Genomic DNA, 20,973 nt, shown 5'->3' with positions numbered 1-20,973 from the left:
GAATAAGGAGGTCGCCCACCTGGGGCACAGAACACGATTGCTCAGAATAAGGCTTTATTTTCTCTCTCCCTCTCTCTTTCTTGGTCAATGATAAGCAATAGGGCTACAGAAAAGATCACTTGTGAATTTTAAAATATTCTTTGGAAGAAAAGAACAAAAATATTGGGCTCATACTAAACTTCTCGTGGTTCATCGCACTATTAAATTTATTTAAATAACACAGGTCATGTATGTGTATCTCACGTATGATATTGTTATTTGTTATTAAGTTTCTTGTTATGTAGATAGTGTGCAGATACGTCGGCCGTCTAGTCTGTGAAACTCAACTTATGGACGCACTTTTTCAGACCCCTGTGTGCACTTTCGCTTGTTTATGGAACTAAGTGTATCTTTTAGTGTCATCTTTTAACTCTTTTCGCTGCCTTCCTTTGCACGTGCACGTAACTTTGCGAATGTTCGTGAAATTTGACTGTCCCCAGCTGTTACTTTTCAATGTTTTTCGGCTTTTATTTTTGCTTGCCTAGCGCGGAGGAGTAGCCGGCGCCAATAAAAACGCAAATCATTCATTTAATGTTATCATAAGGAAAAAATAAACAGCTAACCAAACGTTCCTCGACCTTCAATTAATTTCAATTCATAAAACACGCGCTGCCGCAGTGCGGCGTCTAACATGACGCGCGCCATTTTTTTTGGCTTTCGGAAAGACCGGAGTCGGGATTAAAGCCGGCGTCACTAAAGAGTGTGGCCGTGCAGTAAATACAAGAAAAAGAATGAGAAAAACGTGTACTTTGCCCCGCATGGCCCTCTACGTTTAAGCATGTCTGCGTGGCGTCGCTTACAGTCCCCAGCGTAGTCTGAAGCGCCAGAGCATGACGCGTACTGCTTCCGCTCCATTCCCGAATTAGTTTGAAACGAACGAATATATACGTCCTGCTTAAGTTTATTGCACCTACAGCGGCCTGTGGGCGTCTTCCGTTTTTCTTACTTTTTTCTTTTGATGTTGCAATGATGGCTCAGGACGTGACTAGAGCACGTCTTGTGACCGTCTGCCGTCTTTCACCCCTAGCTGCGTGGAGTGGTGCCAGTACGAGCGAACGTGCAGACATGATTCTGTAATAGACAACAAATGCACCCAAAATGGCTTCTATGCGTCGATGATAGCCGTGCGAGTGCTTGGAGGCGCAGGCACGGACAACAACGGAAAACATTCGAGATGCACTGCTTCTTTCTGATACAAAGCAAACGACGGTAAGAAAGAATCATGGGTAAAAACTGCGTATGCACTAAGTCGCTGAGCACAAGCGACAGAAGTGACACGATGAGGCAAGCGCTTACTCACAACTGACAGGTTAGCGCCGCAGTGAACCTTTCTTGCGGCAGTGAAACCGGCAGACGCAGCTTTATGGTTCAAAGGGGGATCTGACAGGAAACAATATTAGGGGTGTGCGATTAACGATCTTTGTGACTGAGTTGAATACGAATTGAATAGTTTCAGAAGCCAACCGAATCAAAACGAATATCAAATACCTTTTGAATAGTTTTCGAATAATCGACAACCGTTATCACAATTACTATAAAACGATGTTCACATCCTAGTATTCCTAAAGTTAGCAAATTTCTGTCATCGGATGGTACGTTATGAAGCGTTGTTTAGTAAAAGCAGAAATGGAGCATTAGGAGCAGACGAGTAGTTTCTTCGCATGCACAGGACTCTGCAGAGAGTGGGAATGATTGCTGCGTAGTCTGTAAAGTATGGCTACCCAAGCGACGTAGCCTACTCAACTACACGCAAGTTCTCGTGTTTTAAGTTTATACTATGCGCGCAGGGGTGAAAGCTCACCGTAGGTTAGCTCCAATTTTATGTTTAATTGGGTGCAGTTGAAGTTTTGAAATATAGGAAAGGTGTTCCAAAAAACATTCGCATTTACGAATGGCGACTATTCGATTCGAAGATGGAGTCGAATAGGACACTATTCGTTTCGTTATTCCAAAGTTTCGAATATTCGCCCATTCCTAAACAATGTTCGCTGATAAACACAACGGGTATATGAAAGAGACAACTACTCGTCTGATAGAAGGCAAAAGAACTGGCCAGAGTGATAGAAAACGTGCCAGATCTTTTCCTTTCCGTTAATTGAATGAATTCGGGCTGGTGAGACACGGAGTTTGTATGTACGTACGGGCCACGGACAGCGCCGGAGAGTCACGATAGGCGAAAGCAAACAAACAAACGGGTGCACACGATACAGCCAATCGCGCTTTTATTGCAGGGCTGCGTTGGCTCCAAACTGCGGCCTTTGTGTTGCGGGAACTGCTCCTATTAAACAGTTTGCTTCATATCATTTGTACAGTTTGTCCACAAATTATGTCACCATCTGGTGGCAGTACTCAGACATTTGCGCTTGACTCAAATATGACTGAAAAGATGAATAGCACATAAATTAGTCAATAGTAACTTATAATGAAGTTTCTTTTATGTCCACTGCAGGATGGCTGTCTCTTCAAGCGATCTATAATAAACCCCTGTCCTGCGTCAGCTGACTACAGGCATAGTGTGGAGTCAGCTAGCGCAAGACACGTGCAATTGGAGATCGCTGGAGGAGGCCTTCGTCTTGCAGTGAACACAGAAGATGATGGAGTGAATGAACATTCTTTCCACAACAAACATAATTATTATGTAGGAAAAAATTATGAAGCAAATGAAGATGATATCAGGCCTCTTCAGTGTTTGGCATCTTTATTAAGCCGTAAGGTGCTTTTCCTTATATATGTTGAACCGATAAAGACTTTATCAAAAATGAGGGAACAGGGACAAACAAACTGTTCCGACGCCACGTATTCGGCATCTGTCACCCTGTGTCAACGATCGACACTGCAATGCAATAAAATAGGAGCAACTGGCCAACGGACATCAAGCGAAATGACGGGTGGACTAGTAATAGATAAGGAATTTCTCTGTTACCAAGCCAATTAATTTGCTATGGTTAGTTCCTAGATGAAACAATTAAGACAGATGATGGACCCTGTAGGATGCGCCGGCTACCTATCTGCAGTGACACATGTTGAGACTTGTACGCGCCGGCTGACATCTGTAAATAATTACACGAAGGTCATAAGCACTCCAGGCCCACGGTTTACAAATTCTCTAAAACGCCTTACCCATTTCTTTTTTCAATCACCACACCCCTCTGTCTCCGTGCACTCTACTTGGTTAACCTCCGCTCATTTCCCCTCTCTCTCATGTTTCCTCCCTCTCTCAATTATAATTGTTTTTTCTTCCGACATGCGTGTAGAGTTTCGATATGATTTTCTCACAGGAATCTGCTCTATTAGCAAGCCACGTATACTTGAACAGTTATTTGCGAGTGCCCGCAGTACAGTGTGCAGAGACAATCGCTTTCCGTCGTGCTGAACCAGTTGGACGACCAGTCGCTGTCGGAAGGACGAATTTTGCAACGTCGACGCGACTTGACAAACTGTTCCGCATCAGAAGGCCGTGCAAGCTCTACAGCGCTTCTTGAGGTCGACCGGCCTGTGTGAACGCCTGTGATTGGAACGCCTCTTCTGTTGCCTGTTCCTGCTCCTCTTTCTCTCTCTCTCTCTCTCTGCCCTGTTTCCAATCTTTATATCCCCCCAGTGCAGGGTAGCAAACCGGAAACTCGCCTCTGGTTAACCTCCCTGCTTTTCCTCTCTCGCTCTCTCTCCCTTGGAACAGCTTTAAGGCAGATGGTTTGTGCTTCGACATTTGTATATAGTTTTCATGAAAGAAACTCCACGCAAAATATGTTGTTCTTCGCGCGCCGTCTCCATCAGGCAGCTTAGTGGCAGAACCGCCGGAAAAAAACGGTCGAATTCCACTCTGGTGGTACCACATAAAGGTCAGTGCCTCTATTCAAAAGAGCCATTACCTTTGACAACAACGGCATAGCACAGTACCGACTGGTTAAACAGCGTGTAAAACGACCTTGCTTCCGCGTTGTCAGGGGAGCGCTATCGTTTGCTCGAAACCAAACACAGCGAACGAGTGCTGCGGAGCGTCGTCGTTACTCTTTACGGCAGTCATGCCGACAACGAGAACATTCAGGAGACCGGTACCGCCATAGTCGCCTCGAACACGTGTACTGTGAAAGTCTTCAGCACGTTTATACGCTGGTTGTGCTATTTCGCGTGCGAGTGAATGAAGCCAGGGGTAAAAACGCAAGAACGGGCAGGATTCAGAGCACCAAGGAAATTGTCGAGCTGCCAGCAAAGACGAACACCTAAACACAATAATTTTTTAGTGCACGAAGCAGTACAAGTTCGCGAAAATCAGTTCTGAAAGGCAAAAATAGTTGTAGCACACTTCTGACATACTAAAATGAAGAAAAAATCCGAGGACACCTATACTGCGTTTCATACATCACGTGTAACGCTGTGGTACTCGTAGAAAGGCTGTGACAGAATATTTAATCAAGAGGGCTCAGTGCAGTCTGGAGGCATGCCAGTGACACAAGGATTCTCTGGAACACATGCTGATATTAAGTTATGCAAGAGTAAGGCTACGCATTCACCTGCGTCAGCTCGAAGCTGCGAGAATTAGTGATGATACATGATGATACATTAACATCCATAGCGACAACATTCTGCGTCAGCGTAACAGCGTGGACGGACGGACGGACGCAAACCCATTTGGGAGATTTTCGCTGATGAGCTGTTGCACAGTAAAAACCAAAGATCACCCTTCGTTTTTTTTTAGCAATAATCAATCCTTTTCGCCAGATGAATGAAAATGGAACGTTGACACAATTCTTTACAAGTCAAAGCGAATTTAGTATTGCTCTTGAGTAATCTTCTAAGACGTCATTGCATGTAGCTTGCGAGATCACCAAGTGTATTATGATTTCTTATCTTGTGTGGCGTCCTTCAGTATCGCTTCATTTGAAACGACGAGGGAACACGGCGGTGTGCCTAAGCGATTCGCTGTCCCGTCAAGTCCACACAATTGTTACGACCGCGCCCAGAAAAGATATCTACACGTAAAAAAAAAGGCATTCTGACTCGGCTTATCTCTTTAGCCGTCGGTACATTGCGTCTGTGGCCAAGATAGCCTGACGTACGGCATCCATGGCAAAGATAGTCTGCTCGAGGTCTTTTGACGCCAGTATTACCGTTCCGCCATGGATACACGGGTACCTTTTTAACACTCGCGAGCGGAAAATTGCAGTCGGTAGGCCATTGCGTTTCTGTTCACGATGACGATAAGCGACAAAGAGCCATAAAACCCGCAACTGCTCACTGCACCGAAGATTGACACCAGCGACCACGCCGCTACAATCCCGCCATGGACTCCTCCAGAAGCTGGCTCGTGGCAGCCGGCTGCTGCTGGGTCAACATCTTCTGCGTCGTCATGATCCGATCCGGAGCCATCGTCTACGTCGGCATCATAGAGACCTTCCAGGTGACGAGAGAAGAAGCCACTTGGCCGGGCACCGCGTCGGCCACGTGCTATTTCACTGCAGGTGATGCCACTCTCTCTCTGCTGTCGCTCGTCTGGCACGAGTCGGCATTGGCTGATTCGATTTGCACTGTAAGAACAGTAACAAGTTGGGCGAGTCAGTTCAACTGTGTGAGCTAACCGTGAGCCACACAATCATACCACATGGTAAAAAAAAACAAAAAAAAACATGAGGAATATGACATGGTGCGTAAGTAATACGTCTATAAGACTGCACAGCTAAGAAATTAGTTTTATTGATGGATGTATTTACGTTCTGTCCTAGCGCGCGTTCTACGGAATGTCGCATAAGTAGGAGCGCCATGTATACACGTGACTCTTTCGGATCGTTCGGGCTTATGTTTAACACCAAAGGGGCTTTTCGTTGTGCATGAATTTCGATACCCCTTTCGGGTGCATTACTCTCCTGTTTCGTTCAGAATAATTTAAGACCGGCGACATACGCGGAGATGCCGGACAAAAAAGGCAGATTTTGCGGCAACTAGAGTTACTGTATGGTAGCACATACAGTAACTCTAGCGGCAACGAAAGGGTGGCGCCATCTGTCACTGTTAGGGCGAAACAATTGGTTATGAGCACAGTCAGTGCGGAGTTCTGGTTTCTCGTATGCTTTAGCACTGTACTCCAGCTGTGACGTACGCGCGCGGCCGGCCGTGCTATGGGTGAAAGAGTGACAGATGGTGACCGCGATTCAGTTTCAGCAAATCCTGCACTTTGTTTGGAATCGCCGTAGGCGACGCATGCGCTTCTGATATATTCTGTACGAAATAGCTAATTTACATACACAAACCTGATTTAGGCTGCGTCCACCGCGAATAGTCACCTGTGCGAGATATCTGAGCGCGAATGAGCTAGTGCCATGTTGAGCGCGCCATTTTATGCAAACACCATGAGCAACGCGAACGTGAGATTGTTGAAGCCTTTGCCTTCCATCAAAGTGGTAAAACTTGCGTGTGCCTTCGCTATCACTACGTCACAATGAAGTCCCCTACTTGTCGGGCACATGACGTCGCATCTTTAGCGGTGTTATATCGTATGTCCTTCACTCTGAAACTAGCTTGTGCCCTTTCGGGTTTATCATGTTTCCTAACAATAAACTTCATCTATCTTGCCTAGATTTTCTTTCTTTAACGCTGCACCACTGGTACATACAGACCACGAGTGACGTGCGCTTTATCAGCGTGACAAAGCAATTATTTACGGGAAACTAGCGAACGCCAAGTTTCCAAGAAATAATAATAATAATATTTGGGGTTTTACGGGCCAAAACCACTTTCTGATTATGAGGCACGCCGTAGTGGAGGACTCCGGAAATTTTGACCACCTGGGGTTCTTTAACGTGCGCCTAAATCTAAGCACACGGGTGTTTTCGCATTTCGCCCCCATCGAAATGCGGCCGCCGTGGCCGGGATTCGATCCCGCGACCTCGTGCTCAGCAGCCCAACACCATAGCCACTAAGCAACCACGGCGGGTGAGTTTCCAAGAAAGGAAATGCAAGCAAGTGGCTCATACCCCCAATGACCTAGAAAAAGAACGCGTCGTCCGGTCCTTTGGTACAAAAACTATCATCAGCAATGACTCATACCCCTCTAAACAAGAAAAAAAAAATGCCATGGCTCATCCCTCTCGTAATGCAGAGGCTATAAAAACACTTAACAAAGTGAAGTGTACAGTGTATACATTCATTGGAATCTCGCACACAACGTACAGGCACGTGGCGTCTAATCGAGTGGCACAAAAAAAAAAAAATAACGTGAAATTCTCAATGGTTCGTACCTCCGTAAGCAAGCAAACATAAATGTAGTGGATCATACACCCGTAAGGCTGAGTCTACAAGTGCTCAATGAAGTGAAGTGAACAGTACACACATTCATTAAAATCATCCATACAACGTAGAGAACAGCATACGTTTCAATCCCCTGCTGAGAGGAGGCAACGTAAGGCCGATGAGAAACGTCGTTAGTGCGACTCTGATCCCGATTTACGAGCGCGCGAAGCCGCAGCTAAGCGTCGAAAGTGAGCCGAAGATGTCGAACTGCGAAAGCAGCAACGCGACGATGCGAGGCGGCGTGTTACCAAGTATGAAGAATGTGTTACAGGAGTGTAACATGCTGCCGAACTTTGTTTTTGGACAAGATACGCCCCAAAGGGTGTAAAATTTTGCTAGTGTTGTTTGTTCTTCCAGTGCACTCTTAAAAAAAGCTTCCACATTTTGGAACTTGTCACACAATGATAATCGCCACTGCCCTGCTGGCGTTTCCTTTCTCGAAAACTCTGCGCTCGCTACTTTCCTCTCGTGAATACTATGTCACGCTGATAACGGGCATGCGGCTCGGGACTCAGAAGTACCGGGCGCGCAGCGTTGAAGAAAGGAAATGCGGGCAACATAGATGACGATTATCGTTGTGGGCCAAGATAAACCCGAAGGATGCAAACTTTTTTAAGAGTGTGTCCATTCTGAAAACAGTTTACACCCTATCCGTCTTGCACAAGTTCCTTTCTTGAGAACTCTGCGCTCGCTACTTTCCTGTCAAGAATGCTATGTCAAGGTACATGCTGATTGTGACATGGAGGAAGGAAAGATATAGGAAGGAGCACTACCTCACGCAGCCAGCCTTGGCAAGCGAACGCTCCGTGAAGCCACAGTGGCGGCCCAACACGTGACCTCGCGCGTTGAGATCATGGAGCAAGAATCGAGATTTGCTGAGGCCATTGGTTCCCAGGAGCTATGCTATTAGTTTTTATCCTGTGCGAGCTTGTTCAGCTGCCCTGCCGTGGTTCTGCCTGCAGAGCGGGAACACTAAAACCAACCGCGCACTTTGACGTGCGATCACGTATTGGGCCACCACTTGCCCAGCGGATTCCGACTTCAATCGCGTTGCGCTGTGCTCCTTCCTCTTCCCCCCCCCCCCCCTTCTTCCGTGGATAGGTAACTGGAACTACCGGTCGCGCGGAGTTATGGAAAGTCGCGAAAGAAAGATAACGATTGTTGGTGGGACAAAGATACGCCCCGATGCGTGGACATTGTTTTTTGAGTTTACTGATTGTCGATCCGAATGCATGTCCCGAGCAGAAGTAGAAGTAGCAGTAAGCAGAAGTAATCAGCAGAAGCAGATGGAATAACAGACGATTTAATCAAAGATGGAGGAGATATTATGCTGGAAAGCATGGAGTCCTTTATACGCACTGCTTCACGACTTCCAAGTCTACCAGAAAGCTGGAGCAATGATAAATTATACTAATACATAAGAAGGGATACGTTAAAGGATTGAAGTATTATAGGCTCATTAGCTTGCTTTCAGTATTGTATAAAATATTCACCACGTTATCTTCAAGTCAGTGGCGTAGCCAGAAATGTCGTTCGGGGGGGGGGGGGGGGAGGGGGGGGGAGAGGGCTCGCTTTGCAGCTCGGCCTCCTCCTTATAGAAATATTCGAGGGATCAAATATATTAAACATTAATAATAACTGCATTGCCATTGCCAAAGATGCTGCAGACGAATTCTTGAACGCTACCAAGACACTGCCAAGAAAAGTAAAATATGTATTATTTCATAAAAGAATGTACTCGTATGTCTCAAAATTGTGTCCGAAATGACTGATATCAATGCTTCCATGTTTTCTTTATATTTATTAAGTAACGCAAATGTCACACGACCTTTAGAACTATATCAATTTGAAACCAGCAAGGCAGTGCACGCCGCTGATATGAAAAATCTAAAGTCCGGGAAATGTAAAAGTTGAGCACAAATATTTTAATGAAAATTTGTTAACCTCCCGGCCTTTCTCTCATTTGCATCTCCCTCTCTCTCTATCATTCAAGAACCTTATTTACATTTTTGTACATATGCAACGGCCAGTGCAAAATCTCAATGACGCTGTCCTTTATTAGAATGTATTGCGCAGGAGCAGCTGTCACCGGTCGTGTATTGCGAGTAATTGCTCCGAAATTATAGTCGCAACAGAGAGCACATATAAAAAGCAGGAGCTCTGCAAAATATACGAGGGCGAGTCAAATGAAAGTGAGCCAATGCGAATATGTGGCAATCGGGGTACTTTATTTAAAAGTAGTCTCCATGAGCATTTAGACATTTGTCTCACTGATTAACGAGTCGCGTAATTCCTGTCTCATAAATATATGGCGACAAATTTTGGAGGGGGGGGAGGTAGACATTTTCATCTGTCAAAAACCTCACCACACCACGCTGTTTAACTTTTGGAGCGTCCATTATGTAATGCCACCATGTTCAACCCAGTGTATGAGAGCATTAAAGAACATTTATCCCCACCCCTGTATGTCACTTTTGTAAATGATATGCCTATGAGCTATGCGCATGCTTCGCAAATAATGAACCGAACCGTTATGGCACGGGACGGGTTGGCTCACTTTCATTTGACTCGTCCTCGAACATTAGAAATGTGCGAAGATACAATGGAATATACAAATGTGAAGATACAGCTTGATAAAGGGCAAGAAAGTGTCACTGCACTGCGCATATACACAAAACCTCGCAACAAGATATTTAAATATACGTATAAGTCTCCAATAAATCTACGTATCTAAGAAAAAGTCACTATATATAATGCGTCAAACAAGGCAAATAAACATGTTGCGCAACCACAGATTCACAGATCACAGCCCCCCCCCCCCCCCTCCACTCCCCCGATGTATCGTGCGCGACGGAAGGCGGCGCGCTTCCTCCCCGCTATTCTCCCTTGCGCACAAAAGACTGAGCCACCATCGTCGGCTTACCCATGCCACCGCCCATCCCCAGACGATTTCATTCGCACATACAGCATGCGGCGCGTGGTCACAATTTTATCGCCCTTGGGCTTTACACGGAACATGAGGGCGACGGCAGCAATGCGCCTGCATGAAGTGTCGATATAATTGCTACCGCAATAATATGCTAAGAGTATCCGGTAACTGAAGTGTTTCGTGGCCCATTACTTTCCACAAAAGAAGTAACAAAATCAAACTTTCCCCATGCGACAATTCGCTGCCACGCAACAATGTCTTTTTTCTTTCTTTTGTGGGGAGGGGGCACCGAAATGAAAAAAAAAAACAAGCTCGAAGGAAAGCATGTTGGCCTCAATCAAATGCCTACTTTTAAGAAATTAATGCGGCTACTGAAGGAATATCGCAGAAAACGTGAGACGCTTGGTCTACAGAGAACCATACGCATGCTGCTCGGTGTATACTACACCGGCAAGACAAAATTTTCCGAGGAGGTTGCTCTGAAGTGAACGCGTTGCAATCCGTCGAGTCCCCGTAGTGATGGCGGCGAGCGACCATGCATTGTTTCTTTTTCTTGTCTGCTAGCCAGAAAGCGTCCAAAACTCTGCCCGGCGAAAATCCAGTCGGCCAGGGAAAGCGAACGCGCACCGAAGTGCGCCGCGCGGTGGTCGATGCAGCACGAGAAAAACGCATGCGCGCTGGCTGGATCGGCAGCTCGCGGGTAGCGAGAAAAAAGAAGAAGCTAAATGTGTCCTCGCAAATAAAAGTCCAAGAGATAAAAATAATGATGATGACAATGATTGCGGATCGTCGAGACGCGCAATAAAGCACTGCGTTTAGTCAGCGCTGTGTTTGTCTATTCTCGCCGTCGGCCTGTTGTTCCATCGCTTACTTCAAGTTTCGTATTGAAAGACCGAAAGGTTGGCTGCGTTTTGGACGCGCTAAGCCTTTATTGCGCAACGATTCTGAAGCCAGATATGACGTGAAACGTAATTGTGGCTTGCGCTGAGAGCGGCGCTTAGCACATAAACGCGCAGTTTTGTGAACGTCCACCGACCTTAATGTGTTCGCAAAGCGTTCGTAACAGATGGTGATGTGCGTCATATTTTAGCTAGTCAGTGACTCATGAGTATTGCTGATGAATCGTAGGTAGCAACCAACAGCGTGTGAGTTATGAGCGTAAAGTGCGCGTTCAGTTGTGGCTCGCGTCTGCTCAATGGCCCGTGAATTATAGACTGCTACTCAACAGCTTCGTCGAGGTCGGCAGGAATGTTGCCAGACGCATCATTTGCTGCGTTTGCTCAAGCGAAGTACCATTTTAGTTCGAATCAATAAGTTTCGAGGTTTAACGTACCCGTAACGGCGCAGTGGGTTATGGGGGACGCCGTACGTATAATGTAGGGATACGGATTCATTTTGAGCTCCTGGGCTTATTTAACGTTCACACGACGCACGCTATACACGAGCGCTATTTTTTTCTTTTTTTATTATTTTTTTTAACAATGCGCCCCATTCGGAATGCAGCCGCCGCAGCCGGGATCGTACCCGCGACCTCGTGCTCAGCAGGGCAACTTGCCATTGCGAAATGTGCGCTGTTGAAGGCATGCAGAGCGTCGTAAGCGTGGTCGGACGACGGCACGACCACGTGTACGACACGACGCGCAAGTAAATCCGCCGGCGGCTGCGCCACTATGTAGCACACAACCTTCATATCGGCCACAGAAGCTGATTACGGATAAATGTTGCGAATGCTGCGGTCAACTTCGTCAAAGGGAGCACTCCGGTGCGTGGCTCTCCCTTTGCTGGCGCTCTGCAGCTGCAAGTGCCGAGAGAAGTTATATCGATGCATTGCGCGGGGGCGCAGAAAGGTGTCAGCGCCACCAATCACAAGTTACCCGCTGCGAAACCGGGCACTTGTAAACTTTTCGGAGGGGGAAATACGCCCGTGTTCGGCACTCACGCGTTGCCTTTAACAGTGTTTCATCGTAGACATAAATTATCAGTGTCGTGCGGAGGAGGGGAGTTTTTAACACGAAACCAAACGTTTCTTTCCAGCCCTGGTCGCGGGCGTACTTGCGAGGCACGTGGCAGTGTGGAAGATTACCTTCACTGCGTGCATTGTCGCTGCCACCTCTGTGTCGTTGTGCTTCTTTGCCAACAGCGTCACCTACCTTGCCCTTCTATACGGAGTCGTTCATGGTAAGGCTTCGTGTATATCTATAGAGTGAGTGCCCTTGGCGGTTTGCCTAGACAAACAGGTATCACGTCGGCGCCAATACATTTGCACAGAGGGTGCAAAATAGACAACCGCGTCGACATGCTTTAGCACCTTTGATACTGTTATATTGGACATCGTTATATATGCCCACCTCCAGCACAACGGTAGCCCCTGATATGAATAATCATCCAGCTCAACAATCGGCTCCTTGTATGTTTTGTAGCGCATTGTCGACTGCAGCAACATTGTCGACATTTACTTTTCGTGCGGTCCTGGAAAGAAAATAAAGACCACAGCTTCCCTCTAGTGCAAACCTCACGCGTCTTGTTAAATGCCGGCCACGCCTAACCGCAGAAACATCCGGAACATTGAGTGAACAACGAGCAAAATCTGAAGAACGTTAGCAAATAGATGAAACAGGGCAAGCATTAGTAAGCAAACCAATTCAGAAAGCTAAAAAGACTGAAGTGCTTAGAAGATGTGGTAAAACTAATATGGGGTACATCTGAGTTAGTGAATAAACTTTATTTCGAAGAACGAGCTGTTGATGCCCGAAGGTGGGCGGCCACTCTGTTTCAAGTAGCCGTGGCCCTGTGCTGATAGCCAGACCCTGTTCACCGGCCGTAGTTGGTCCTCAGGTATTGGAATTATCAGCTGTGCCTCCCACTGGTCTCCTGTTGGTGCGTGAATAAGCGTTGCCCGCGGATTCTTTTTGCATTCCCAGACCATGTGGTAAAGGGTATTTGGTGTGTTGCAGAATTGGCAGTCTCTTGTAAATGTTGAGGGGTATATCGCGTGTAGGGGAGTGGCGTGGGGGTAATTGCCCATCTAGAGTCGGCGTAGAACGACGGCTTCTTTTCTGTTAAGCTTGATGTATGGTGGCAGATATTCTTCTTGTAATGTTCTAGAATGTTGTAGTATATTTTTTGTGCCATTTCGTCTTGGTCTGACGGTAGACGATGTCCTGGTGGGGCTGCCCGGCGTACATGTTTTTGGGCGGCGGGGTGAGCAGCTTGTTTTCCCACCATGGATTCGTGTCCCGGGGTCCAGACAATGTACGTTTCAGGGGTGTCTTGGTTGTTGATGATGTTGAGTGCAGTCTTGCTAATTCTTCCTACCCGAAATGGCGACAGGCTGTCTGTGAGTCTGTAACGACGATGACCGGAAGGTTCTATCGGCAGGTCCGCACGGCCAGTCCTACGGTGGCTTGTTCGGCTACCTCAATGCCCCTAGCAACCACTGAGGCAGCAGCTATCTCTTCGTTCTGCTATACCCAGGCAACATACGTCCCTGCCTTGTATCTGGCGGCGTCCGTGTATCTTATTTCTGCCTTGTTGCTTTCCTTGTTTAGTATTTCTTGTAGCGTAATGGCCCTCACTTGTCTTCTCTCCTTGTTGTATTCTGAGTGCATGTTTCTTGGTATGGGGGCTCTCAGGGTCGAGGTCACATTCGAAAGAAGAAAATTAAAGACTACAAAATAAAACTCGAATTGTTGACGCCTAGGTTGCTCGATATGGCTCAGTTGTAAAGCGACCTATGTAGTGAATTAATAATTATGGCATAAACATTTCACATGCAGAATGTAGAATTCAATAGTTTAACCACATTGCTCCTCGTCGTTCAATGCACAGCGTATTCTCTGCCTTAGTGGCTGCTGATAAACTGATCTATTCGCATAAGTATAAGCACTGTGCTCTGGCGTAAAAAGCAGGTGTTAGGTTTACTCATAGCAACCAAGAGCCCGTATAGTTGTTAAACACGTTTCTCTAGCTTACGCAACCGTTCCGGCGCGCTATCATGCCCAAGTCCTCTGCATAGAGCGCTATGCAGTGTACATTAATTACCGCACTTTTCTTCTTCCACTGTATCCTCTACAATGCAGGGTGGAGTGTTGGCCACGTAACTTTGTCAAGCACGGTGATCAACCAGCACTTCGTCAAGTACCGCGCCGTGGCCTCTGGTCTCAACCTGGCCGGCTTCTCCGTGGGTGGCCTCATTTTCCCGCCGACAATCCAGTATTTCATTGACCAATACGGCTTTCGGGGTGCATTTTTACTCGCCGGGGGGACCATACTTAATGCGACCGTCGGCACGCTCCTACAGCGCATACCCGCGCCAGAACAGCCTGGTCAAGCGAAAGACAAACCTGCCAAACCTTTCGAGGTCAGTGATAGCAGCGTATCTGGGTCAGGTACCATCTCTTCAGCGCCTGTCGTTCCAGAAGTCAACTGCAAACCGGCCTTCGATCTAGACAAGGCCGTTCAAGCAGAAAGCGTTCGTTCTGTCACGGTTGCGGACGGTGACGACAAAGAAGGGATGATTGGAGTCTATGGAGCGCCTCGCGGAAGACACAGCTGGAAATGTGGCGAGGAAAATGATGGCTTCGAGCCTTGTGAAACCACAAGTCGACAGGTATCGAAAGAAAACATTCATGAGATTCCGTGCACGGGGCGTTCTTCGAGCTTGAATGAACAAATTAGTAGCAGCGCACGGGAAGCCGAAAGCGCGAGAAAACGAACAACGTCGGCGATGGCAACTTTAGGAGCCCCAACCCAAGGCGTCCATCTGGCGGAATACGGTGCTTGCAATGAAATTCGGGATCGTGCCACGCACTTAGAGCCTACAGTACAAAATGCGGAGCAGAACTATGGCGCGGAGCATTCGCATAGCGAACTCTCGGCGACTCGCGTTGAAATGGCGGATACGAAAGAAACGCGAAAGCTCCCTGGAGGTGTAAAGGCTAAACTACTGGCGGCCAAGGAACTCTTGAGTTTCCTCGCGCTCCCCAAGTTCTATGCCGTAGTTCTGTCGAAGATTGTGATGATAACAAATTCAAGTATATTTTCAACCGTCATCATCGACTTTGCCCTGGACCACGGCATAGACAGATGGAAGGCGCTCACTTTGATCTCTGCGTTCACTGCCATGGACCTGACGGCCAGGCTCACGTCTGGGTGGATCACGGACCGAAAAATATTCTCGAGGAGCACGTTCATGGCACTTTGCTTGGCGGTCTGGACAGCCGTTGATATTTGCTTCGCGTTTTTTCACTCGTACGCCGTGCTTGTGATTTTATCCGGCGTCGCCGGCTGGTGCAACGGTTCGCTGCAGCCACTGGTGCCAGTGTTGTACATGGAAGTGGTGGACATCGGCCGCTTCAGCCTGGCCTATGGGCTCAGCTCCTTCTTAGTGGGACTTACAGCATTTGCGAGGCCCTCCCTAGCAGGCAAGTGCAGGTGTTGTTGTTTGTTATTATTGTTACTATTATTATTATTATTATTATTATTATTATTATTATTATTATTATTATTATTATTATTATTATTATTATTATTATTATTATTATTATTATTATTATTATTACGCTGAAGAACATATACAAATTTCACAGGAAAACGAAAAGCGAGGAGCAGGTTGGCAACTGCCACCGGAAAGGGCACAACGGCTGCCTACTCTTCAGGAAGGAGGAAATAGAAACATAGAAATGGAAGATATATGAACAAGGGGAGGAAAGGGGAAAGAAAGAGCAAGATGACAAAGGTCACGCACGCTAGGGTCGGTCACTGCAGGTCACGTTACCAAAGAATGTTAAAATGGAAGAAATAGTGTCTGTGGTCTTGTCATTTGAAAGTAAAAATAAGCTACAAACGTGAACCTAAGTTCGTTACTTCTAGAAAAGTAAGGAGAGCGCCACGAGCCTTAAGGCGTCGAGACGCACAACCACTACGGTAGAAACATTCTTCGAGGGTCGTATACACCGCAGGCCAAGGAGGCGATAGACCCTCACTGGCGACATGCGCTGCGCAATGAAAGCGGGACACTCCAATGTCGGGTGCTGAAGTGCCTTTCAGCAACCGCAAGACGCACACGATGTACAGGCCACACGTCCTCATAGGTAAAAACGTTCGCACACGTTCACACGACGAACTCTTAGCTTGAGCAGTGCTTTATAGCGACGAGGCAAGCCTCGACCACGAATAGGGGGCGGGAACGTTCCATTTGCGCCGCGCTGGTCTTGATGCTGCTTGAGTAGCTGGCCACGAATCAACAGACGAGCGTCATCAAGCTGGCTCAAAATTTCTGAGCAGACACAGTCGTCATGAGCGCAAGTTGAACCCAGCCGATCGGTTTCTTCATCTGCGGCGATCCCTACCTGTGAAGGTACCCACTGGGCAAAGAGTGATACCTCACGGTATGCAATTTTGTTGGCAAAGTCAGTAATGCTGCGCACAACTGGACAATAAATCCAACTGCGTTGTAATGTGCTAAGGGCGGCGCGGGAGTCCGTAAGGATGGCAATCATCGATGCGGTTAATTCCTTTTGGACGTATATCAGTGCAATATTAATCGCTGTTATATCTCTGCAGTTGTTGACCAGGTTGGATAGGATATATGAAATATACACCGTACTTGAATCGTGCACCTAAATTTAAGTACACGGGCGTCATCGCATTTGGCCCCCATCGAAAGGCATTCACCGTGGCCGAGGTTCGATCCCGCGACCTCGTGCTTAGCAGCCCAACATCATAGCCACTAAGCAACCCGGGCGAGTAGACAGAAGCGTAACTGAAGCAGCATGTTCAGAAGTTATGGTAAAGAAAGTATATTTAACACATGAATACCCTGTATACTCGCTAACCTTCATTAATTTAAAAATTTACCCTTGTGAAGAAGCCAACATTTTCAATCCGGAAGGAATCGATCGATCGCTCAATCAAACTAACCTTAATATACATTGTTATAACTTCTTGTTCCTTATTTTGTTGGCCTATACAATTCCCCGAACGTGCTCTTAATGCGACACATCTAGTCTGCAGATTGTGTGCTGTACCACGTGCATAAGTCTATAAATCAAGTACTGTGTGATTGCCTTCAGTACGTGGAAGAGCGACATATGTTTACCGGTGACTTTGCCCGCCCCGCCAGCCAACCTTTGTCGGAGGAAGCAATACTGGGCCATTGGTGTGGCCGCAGATCTAGTTTTCAGGCAGCCTTACTTGACTTCTTCAAAAGTACGGGTACGAAATAGGCTTTGAGTGTACTTGTCTGTTACGTGTTTAGCATATTCTTTCTGTCGACATCGCTAACCGTTATAATCCTCTTTCTTTCCCTCTTCCGTTTTCTTCTGTTCAGTGCAGTTCCATGGCTAGGGATATTTACTTCAGGCCGACCTGACCGCCTCTCATATCAATAAACTAGTTTCTCTCGCTTGTTCCGCGTTGTCATAGGAAGTGACTCTGAATATCCTAGAGGTGCGCTTCCTTTGGTACGGTTCTAACATACATAGATAAAAGATGCATTCGAAGTTCTCGAGCGAATGGCAAACACAGTGTCTGTAAAGACAAAAACTAGAATTGATAGCTATGAATGGAGCTGTATTGATGCTTCTTTACGGACAACCAGATTTGCCCTCATAAGCCTTGTTGCTTTCAGGATTCGACATAACGGCTTGTAATTTCGTCTTCACATATAACAGACCACTTTTCCAAATATCTTGTGAAATTCGTTTTTCACACTCGTGTCACGTCCGTTTTGGCTGCAGGTTACTTCCGAGACACGCTGGGAAACTACTCTGGCCTGTTCCTCGCAATAGCGGCGTTCACAGCACTTTGTACGATGCGTTGGATTTACGCTGCCGTGCAAGAAAGATGCTGTCGGGACGGACGGAAGAAATGAGCCACCACGGAATTGCCGGATTTTCATCTCACGCACCCGTTTGCTCGCTGTACATTTGGACTAGCCGAAGAAAGTATGCAGGCTGCTGCAGAGGCAATGTTAGGGGTTCCCTCTTTTCTGCCAGTCACGACACGTACTGCAGTAGGGCTTCAACCCGCGATATAGCTGTTACATTCATATTGTGGGCTGAATCGTGCAATCTGTTATTGTTTTTTTTTCTCGCCTGCCCAAGCAGCGGCGACCAGCTCTACGGCGAGAGGAAACAAGGTATCTCGTAAAGGTGGACGCGCATGCTCACATCGATTTGGTCTTAAACCAGATGCTACCCCTAGATGTCGCCCGCCGTGTAGTACCGAACATATCCGAAGACGCAGCTCCCGTCTTCATTCTGAACAATACTCCGTTCCATACATGGCAGTCAACGGTGTGGAAGCTACGCAAGGAGATCGGCCAATAAACGTAATCGGTCCGGGCGTTCCGTCCATGCTTCGCTGCGCGCCAACCGCGTCCGCTCGCGCGAACATGCGCGTGAGGCTCCTCGCGACGTATTGCAAAGAAAAAAGAAAGTCGGAAAGAAAAACGAAAATAATAATGATCTAGAATAGCGCATTAGCAGCCGTAAACCACAGTGCCTTTGTCTCTAAGGAGTGAAACTTGTTTCATTCAGTACAGAGCCTATATAAAAAACAGTTGCTCACAATTGCGGTCACAAAAGGATCTTACTACACCCAAGTGCGAGCGAAGCCACTGCAAGAAGTCTCTCTAGCCTCCACAGCGTTGACTGCTATGTACGGAACGGAGTGTAGAGGTACATTCTGCACTGCATGCTATATCGTCCGGCCGACTAGCCAGCTGCCAGTAATCCTGATCGTTTCCAATCGCGAAGTCGGAGACACCGAGGGCATGGACGACCCTTTCTGACTCGTGACGAAAATGGGGAAAGGGGGGGAGGCCCTCAGGGTTAAAGCCGTCGAAGTGCGCGTCGCACATGCCCGACTTGGGACACGCCGTGTTGGCGGACCGACGAAGTCGGCGAAGATGCTACGTGCGTCCTGCGTAAGGCGCTGCAGTGTCGAGGTTATAGAAATAACTCCTCTTACTTTGATCGTTTATCTCTAGCAGAGATTTAAAGGCAGCGGGATCGATATAAACAGTGACGCTATAGAATGATTCAGAATAGCCAAAATTTAGCGTCGGGCAATTTAAACGACCTATAGGATGACGCGGCGGTGGCACTTTCACGGCCTTCCTTCCTTGGCTGGCGACTATATAGCCTTCTCGCGAAGTCGTAATTCTAAGCATGAAACATATTTGGGGCGTAAATGTCCTTTGTGCAGCGCGGCGCGTGCCCGATCTCCGGGCTTGTGTCGCGGCCCTAATACAACGTGACAGTTTCGCACGTACCGCATGCGTGCAACATGCCATTCGGCCGTCAGTAAACAGGGTCCTTCGGCATGAGACGGACGCACAGATGCCGCCACAGAAAGGTGAGCAGTCTATGGCTAACCAGAGTGAGTAACTCTGGTATACTCACTCCGTGGTATTCGTGGTGTACCCTTCCGCCTATGCAGCTACTGCGGGTATGCGCACAAAGAACACGAAGACTCTGCTACTATGTGTACTGTGCGAAAAGGAATAGCCGTCACCGTTATAGGGTGACATCTCCTTTCTTTATTTTCATTTCGATAACAAAGAAATAAAGAAAAGACCCTCCATTAGCTTTGTAATTTAAGGATTTCTGTGTTGTCTTACGGTAAGAATTCGACGAAATGTGCATTAATCATTACTTGATCGCACCAATATTAATAAAACCGGCGTTCATTGTTTTGTAGGCATATATTACTGTTTTGGGCGTCATTTCTCTTGTTTTCGTTCTTTGTTAATAAGATCTCGCTATGCTTTGTATGCTCAGCGGTTTCTTTTTCCTCCTTGTACTGTGCGCTATTTATTGTTAATATTCTATGTTGTATTGATGTAACCCTTTCTTTTTCTTTTTAGTCTTATACAAATTTATTGCGGTCTTCTTGTTTTCCACTTTATCGAATGTACCAACTCCCCTCTCTAATGCGCTCGGGCCCTGGGGTTAAGGAGATAAATAAACTAAACTAATTACAACTTATCTTAAGTTTTCTTACCTTATTCGCATTCCAAATCTTTTTCTCGACTAAAGACCACTGTTACATTCATTGCTACGCATGAAACCGGTCAGGGGCATTTTTTTTTGTTTTTTTTTTTTTAGGTATTGCCTAGGGAGCTACGAAGAATATGACACGCTCGTGAGCTTGGGGGTGCAGTAAAAGTCTTTTGCGGGCGAGGACATTCGTTACGAAACAGCAGAGATTCCCGAAGACCAAGCGGGCACATAAAGGAGGCACTCGTAAAACGGATACGAGAGCAACGCGTCTTCTGTCTTTGTATAAGCGTAATAATGCGTTCATTTCTTATGACACTGCGACCATGAAGGCTACTTTTTATCTGGTCTTATCCACGAGACCTTTCGAGCTTCTAGTGCGGCATGCGACAGCGCATGAAACGCTCTAAAACGTTCAAGTGCCGTTTTTAACGCGAATGACATTGCAACGTATATGATCGTTTGAGTACCGCTGCAGTTCGGGCTTACCAGTTCTGGTATTCGAAGCGAGCATCGTCGGTCACAAGTGCAACGTTGAGTCACTGAATTGTCCAGAATTTCTTCACTTTCATTATCACGTCGCCACAGACGTTCGTACTTAAAGGAACGTCGACGATGTCACGGTACCACGTCTTGTAGCTTTATTGAGCGGCGAGCGACTTCTCGTTCTGACAGCTGATTTCGTGAAGCCTTCGGTTACAGCTATATTTAGTGCAT

The 20,973-nt window shown here is 46.9% G+C and overlaps 1 protein-coding gene across 1 annotated transcript; it reads left to right on the top strand.

Moving 5' to 3' along the window:
* Positions 1–5,058: 5,058 nt before the first annotated feature.
* LOC142579260 (uncharacterized) lies at positions 5,059–19,962 on the top strand. The gene is made up of 4 exons (XM_075689286.1): positions 5,059–5,498; positions 12,287–12,430; positions 14,332–15,675; positions 17,992–19,962. Exons 1-4 carry the CDS (start codon positions 5,321–5,323, stop codon positions 18,123–18,125), a joined length of 1,800 nt encoding a protein of 599 aa, XP_075545401.1. The 5' UTR covers positions 5,059–5,320; the 3' UTR covers positions 18,126–19,962.
* Positions 19,963–20,973: the final 1,011 nt, after the last annotated feature.

The sequence above is a fragment of the Dermacentor variabilis genome, chromosome 4 (assembly GCF_050947875.1).
Source record: "Dermacentor variabilis isolate Ectoservices chromosome 4, ASM5094787v1, whole genome shotgun sequence".
NCBI lineage: Eukaryota > Metazoa > Arthropoda > Arachnida > Ixodida > Ixodidae > Dermacentor > Dermacentor variabilis.
The sequence above is the reverse complement of the archived record's forward strand: the minus strand, read 5'-3'. Positions and strand labels throughout refer to the sequence as shown.

Bases quoted from the DNA above. Each gene is read 5' to 3' on its own strand.
- LOC142579260 (XM_075689286.1), top strand. From the start codon at position 5,321: ATGGACTCCTCCAGAAGCTGGCTCGTGGCAGCCGGCTGCTGCTGGGTC. The intron at 12,431-14,331 runs GTAAGGCTTCGT...TCTACAATGCAG, and splicing joins TCTATACGGAGTCGTTCATG to GGTGGAGTGTTGGCCACGTA. The intron at 15,676-17,991 runs GCAAGTGCAGGT...TTTTGGCTGCAG, and splicing joins TGCGAGGCCCTCCCTAGCAG to GTTACTTCCGAGACACGCTG.